Raw genomic sequence first — 6,641 nt, 5'->3', positions numbered from 1 at the left:
CCAATAATTTCGAAAATTCGGGTTAATTAATCACGTGGAATAACACATAATAGGTTCATAAAACTATTTAACTCATTATTAAGGGAGAGAATTTTTCTATTAGGGTTTATATGTTTATATAGCATTACACTTATAACTCATATAAAAACCATATCACTGCCAAAATGATCATGTATTTATTCACTTCTCCTCATTTTTCAGAAGAACCTCATAACTCTATGGTGGTGTAAGACTCCTCTATAGGACATGTCTCTATGTCAATAGGGGAATGTATGCATTGTATATGCTTATACTCCCTTATGCATAAGAGGGGTTATGAATACCACTTAACATTCTACATCCTCCTTTGGTGAATAAGGAGACGCCCGTTATAGCATCCTCTATAGTCTTAGATATGGACAAAAATGAAGTTATTGTACGACTTATTATACTTCTTGATGTCAGCACAAATTCAAGATATTATCTGTCGTTATTCCTCCTTTTATACATTAGTAAAAATGAATCCTTTGATTTTATATATCCATCTCGTCAGAGAGAAAGATTTGCTGCTCACATTATCCCTTAGTCGTCACCCCTACTCTTCCTCGGTTCTATGCTTTGGGAGTAGTGTATAATCTTCATCCCCTCAGCATCTTTCCCTGTTTCCTTTCCTCTCGTGTTGTCTCTTCTGTATGTATTAATTATGTACCTTTCCTCTTAGGCATTTCCACTTTGATCGTCAGGTTGATATGCCCACTGGCTTGTGGTGTATTTATATGGTGTTACATATATCATTCTTCTTTCTTTGAAGTAGATAATTTTCTCAAATATGTCAGTTGTATTCGTATATACATTCTATTATAGTCATCCGCTTCTATATGGTTGCTCCCCCCTTTCTAGATTAATGATTCTTTAATATCTTAGATGTATTCTTATTCTTATTCTCATTTTATCCCCTTCGCTCGTTTCATGTTATTATTATTCCTAACTCTCCACGAGAAACAGCTCGTTCTATATAGTACTATTCCTTTTATAATTTCCTATTCCTCCCTAATGTATAAGAATTTTAATCTTTCATTTCACATATTTGTTATATTTTAATAGTACCCCATCGATCTCGAGTTTTGTTAAGAGGAAGATAATACAGATTAAGGCAGTTGTGCAAATCTCCGGTATTCATTTCCTCTTAATAGTACCCGGATAATTATTGAATCTATATTACAATAATATTGAGAAGGAATAAGCACAGTTCACGACGTATTACTGTACATACAGTGTTACTTTGCCTATAAAAAGTTGTTCCTATATATAAGCAACTTTGGTATGTTGAAATCCCTCTTAGTGATACTATCCCTCAGTTTTTTATACAGCATGAATAGCCTTAGGTTTGGTATATGAGTATTCCTGGAATGGAATTATCTTACAAGCCAGTGTATTGGTGAAATGGTATGATCTTTACAATTGCCGTCTTTCTCAAGCAATTCGACTCTCCAAACCTCTTTATTATGTTAAACAATTTTCCTCCTTAAACAGCACTGTTCTACATAGAATATTATCCTTGACAGAGGCTTATCCTCTGAACAGTTGTTGTAAGGACGATTCTTAGAGTTAATACAAATATACCGGAGGCATTTCGTATTTTCTATATATGTGTAACGCTTAGTGATTGGAACCCGTACAAGAATACCGCTGAATCCACTCTATTATCTCTTACTAAATATCTCCCCTTAAATTATGGTGCTCCCTGCTTTAAATCTTGACGACTCCACAATAGCGACTTCCTGGATTCTCCTACTGTTTATGTATTGCTACTCTAGAGAAATGTCTCCTTCTCACATACTTAATAATGGTCGCGAAAAATGTATTCCTTATATATTAGTCTTCCAAGGAAGTGTATATCTTTCGCCTCATTCTATTCCTCAAATAATAGCACTCGCTGGCCTAACTTTTCCATATAAACGTATTCCAGTCATAGTCATAGAACTCGCACGATTATGTTCCTGATATCATGGCTGCCCATCGAGATTTGTTATCTTCAGCCAATAATAGTCTCCAAATAAAAAAACTGTAAAATATCAACCTGGTGCAGAATAATATTCAGGACACATGTATACAGTACACAAAATAATACTGGAGGTATAGATGCATGGTTCATATAATAGGGATGTAGGCTAAGCGTACATTCCACAGGCCCGTAGTCCTGGGTGGAGCGATATTTTTAAATAATTGTACACATAAATCATTATTCCTCAATTAGTCACGTTCTCCAATTAGTGGTATCTGAATCGCTATTTTATGAGGCCTTCACATAGAAGCATTCCTGCGACACTGTACATTACAAACAACATTTCGGCTAGAATCCTTGCATTGTCCATATGCAAGTATTTCTGCCTCTATTGTATTACTCCACCAATAATACATTCGACACAGCTATATCGCTTACACTTGCGCGTAATTAATGGCTTGCTCTTTCCTTTAGAATGTAGCCCTCAATTCTTCAAATAATACTATTTCATAGAGATCTATATTCATCAATGACTGTTGTCGCCCAAAGAATATGAACCGAAAGTTGGAACACATAACCCGCAATTCACACACTTTTGCATTTTTGATGGGCATATTGTAGGAGAATCCCTATCCTTCAAAGGATTGTTCCTGAGAATATCCGTATCCCTCATACAATACTGTATTTTGAATATCATTGCACTCCACAAAATGCCACTTCTCATTTTCCCTGCTTTCTAGATATCAGATGAGTGCAGGGACAATAATTTCTTTCAAATTAATGTGCTACAAGCTCTCTGTTAGCTGTAAAATATTTTCCCTTCCTTACAATAACAGCATAAGCGGTAAACCTATACAATAATATTCCCGATACAGCTGTATTCTTTACCAGCATTGACACTTTAGAAACATGTGTACTCTTTATATCAGCATACCTTTCCTATAATTATACACCCAGTATATTCGTCTACTTCTTACAATGGTTTCATTTATACATTACCAACCTTGCCAGGGACGACGGATAAAGTTAACGATACGGCATTCATGTCCATACACTTTAAATCATAGTACTCCTGGTACAGTAGTATTCACTTTACAATGTTATGCTTAATATCTGAATACTCCGAAAACATCCGCATTGTTCACATAATAATACTCTGGGAATGTTACCAGTGGGAGCGAATAAGTAATTCTTAGACAATACTGCTTCACGCACATGTGTACAGTTGCTGTAAATGTATTCTCCTGATTTTGCAATTCCACACATTATACGGCTGTTAATATAATAATGCTCCGGGGATTGGTATGAATTTGCAACTATTGTATTTTCCCTATAATATAAGCCTAAACGGTAGGCCATGAAGTTCCAAGGTTTTCAATAACTCTCGTCTTTCGATATCCAGAATCCCACCACAATTGTGCACGCCAAGACATCACACTAGGGAGATATGAGTACGCTCACAGAACAGTTTTGCTGATTATCTGTAGTTCTTATAGAACTATGCTCTTAAAAGAATCATACTCTGCAGATATCAACATAGATCAACCATTAATACCCACATATAACAGTACTACGAGAATCTCCGCATTCGTCACCATGGGAAATGGGGACACATGTATACTTCCTTGTCATCTGCCCCTGTAGAATATGCATGCACTTCATAGAATATTACCCTACGAATAATGACACACCCGGAAAATCAGTATTTTTGACACAATAATACGGTTCACATTATAGTACCCTTGGCATAGGTCTACTGTTTAGACAAAATGATTGGAGGCCAACTATCGGAGCTGCAGATTCTCCGAAGTCATATCATCCAGCCATTATACCAACATGAAGACCCTTCAAATAATGTTATTCCAAGGACAGTTATCCTCATCAAGACAAACTACTCTATACATAACATCAGTGTTTTTCAAGTAATCGTGCATTTCACGAATCCATCAGTCCCACAGAAGTGTACCTCCCATACGGAGGTACTACGGCAATTTCCCCACGTTGCGTAACGGTTTGCCATCCTCATACGGCACAGAGCTAAGTCATGAATTCTGCACCCCTCTTTACTTTACTTAATAATACCGGCTTAACTTTGACACTCATCAAATGGCATGGTTTAAGCCATATCAGGCATCCTTAGATATGAGTACTATACATACATCTATAGTGTCCCCATAACAGTACTCCAAGTCATGAATACTCCTTCAGCAAATATCCTGTTCAAATGGGAGTATTATCCACACAACACTACTGTAAACAGGACGGTACTTCTTGTATTATCGTACTTTATCAAAGAATCGTACTCCAAGAGTAATCCTACTCATAAAGACAAGATACTTGACACATCATGCTCTCGTGTGTATAATAGCACTCCAAGTGATCCATATGAATCCACTACTAATACTTTCATAGAACAGTACTATGGGGACTTCCGGACTCCTCACCATTCAGAAAGTAGAGACAATGGTACTCCTTAAACAATAGTTATACTAGAATATCAATGGACTTCGACGAATAGGGCCATCCATGTGATGAAAGCATAAACCCTGAATCCTTCACATACACTAGTAAATACACCACTATACTCGTCACATAATAGTAGTACACTTATATCCGGGCACATTACTGGGAATGGAAATCCACACCAGTATTGTACAGATAATGGTATCCAGGGGGTCCCTTCATTCCTGAAATACCAATACCATAATGGTGTCAGTACTTTCCAGATATGAGTATTACGGACAACTCCGTACCTCTCATATACAGTAACATTGGAAGATATCCATATCTCTTATGCATATGTGCTCCTTGAATAATAGCACTGCAGTCACAAGGGAACTTTTCAGGTAACAGATTCCCAGAACATCCTCACATTTCACATAGTACTGCATTCGCAATGTTCGACGAGTCAACAGAATGGCATTTGCCATATATTCACGCCCCTCACATGGAATCACCACTGTTATATTGCTCCTCCTTAAGTAAATGTGTTCCGGGCGGTGTCCTTGGTTCAAAGGATTTACCTGTCTGTATTGTACTTGTATAATCTCTGAACGCCGATATAATACTACGGCTGGGACACCCTTATATTTCACAAGCATGAACAGTTGTGATATATTCCATCGGCTTACACACTTGTGTTCCTTGTATAATCCTACAACACGTATATGTGCCAACTTCATCCAATGGTGCCATTCATATAACAGTATTCTTGAGATACAAGTATACTGTAGAAATAATGATACCCTCTGCATGTCAGTAATATTTAAATCATAGTACTCGGAGCACAGTTGTACTTATCTCCATGATGCTATTTCTTCCATATCAGTACTTTGCACACATGAAGACTATTCCTATGGTAGTACTCTGGGAATATCAACAGTTGTAGTTAAAAAGTTATTTTCACACAAGCGTAATCTAAGGATATCTTTACACTTGATAAAATGGTGCTGCTCAAGTCTCGGAGATTCACGCACTGAACCCCCCTTAATATTATAATACTTCAAGGCTGCTACGAATTCCAGACAGTAGTATTCTAGGTATAATACAGGCCAAAATCCTGGGCCTTTAAGTTCGGATCCTTCAGATAGTTGTGCTTCAGGGACATCCATAATCTACACACAATTGTTGTTCCTAAATAACAGTACTACACACATATGAGTATACTCACAAATTACTGCTCCAGATTATCCATACTTCCCACGGACGTATTCTATACAGAATACAATGCACAACAAATATTACAACAGCTCAATCATTAGTACACTCATATAACGATACTACGACAACTTCTGTAATCATTACCATTGCAAATCCATACAAATCCGTACGGTGCACGGAATAATTCTCCTGAAATACCCATACACTGCACGGAATAATGCTGTCCAAAAAATGACACTCTTGGAATATCAATATTTCAAACACAGGGGTACCATTCACATTATAGTACTCCTAACACTATAGTACGATCAAAATAATGGTGTGGCTAACAAGTCTTAGGGGTTGTACAATCCGGTACTTCATATAATTCAGCCATTAAACTTAAATCCCGACACTTTACATAATGACACTTCAAGAACATGCATGCCCATCTGGGCACACCATTGCGTACAGTACCGTAATAATCCTCAAACGTCTGAACACTGAAGAGGTGCATGCGCTTGACACTATAGTACGCTTCATATAAGACTATTATGGGAATTGCTATCCCCTTTATGATGTAACTCTCCACAAGTCGTAAGATGCTATGTTATATATGCTATTGCTTTGAATACTTTATTTAATGGTACGGTCGTAAGTTTGTCACTCATCGAATATTAACGTACCAGGCATATTAACACTCTGGGGATATGAATACGGCATATATCTATTTACTTCTCATATAATGATATTTCGAGTCATCAATACTCCTATACAACTGTGTACTTTAAATGAAAGTATTATCGAGACAACAGTACTTTTAACATAACGGTATTACTTGTACATGCATACCTTCTGAAGAATACTAGCACACATATAGTTCTAATAATGCAGGCATGTAATCGCAGATAGAATGATACCTGTAGCAGAATAGGACTTTTGGAAGATCAATATTCAAGACAAGAAAATACTCTTAACATCATCACACTTTGCGAGTAACGATACTCTTTAAGTAATA

General features: G+C 36.9%; 1 protein-coding gene across 1 annotated transcript; it reads right to left on the bottom strand.

Annotated features, from left to right (window-relative positions):
- Positions 1-5,337: 5,337 nt before the first annotated feature.
- On the bottom strand, positions 5,338-5,595 carry C922_03303 (hypothetical protein; the record flags this gene model as incomplete). Its single annotated transcript, XM_008818895.1, has 1 exon — positions 5,338-5,595. One exon carries the CDS (start codon positions 5,593-5,595, stop codon positions 5,338-5,340), a length of 258 nt encoding a protein of 85 aa, XP_008817117.1.
- Positions 5,596-6,641: the final 1,046 nt, after the last annotated feature.

Source organism: Plasmodium inui, assembly GCF_000524495.1.
Source record: "Plasmodium inui San Antonio 1 unplaced genomic scaffold supercont1.13, whole genome shotgun sequence".
Taxonomy (NCBI): domain Eukaryota; phylum Apicomplexa; class Aconoidasida; order Haemosporida; family Plasmodiidae; genus Plasmodium; species Plasmodium inui.
This window is presented reverse-complemented; position numbering and strand designations above follow the sequence as displayed.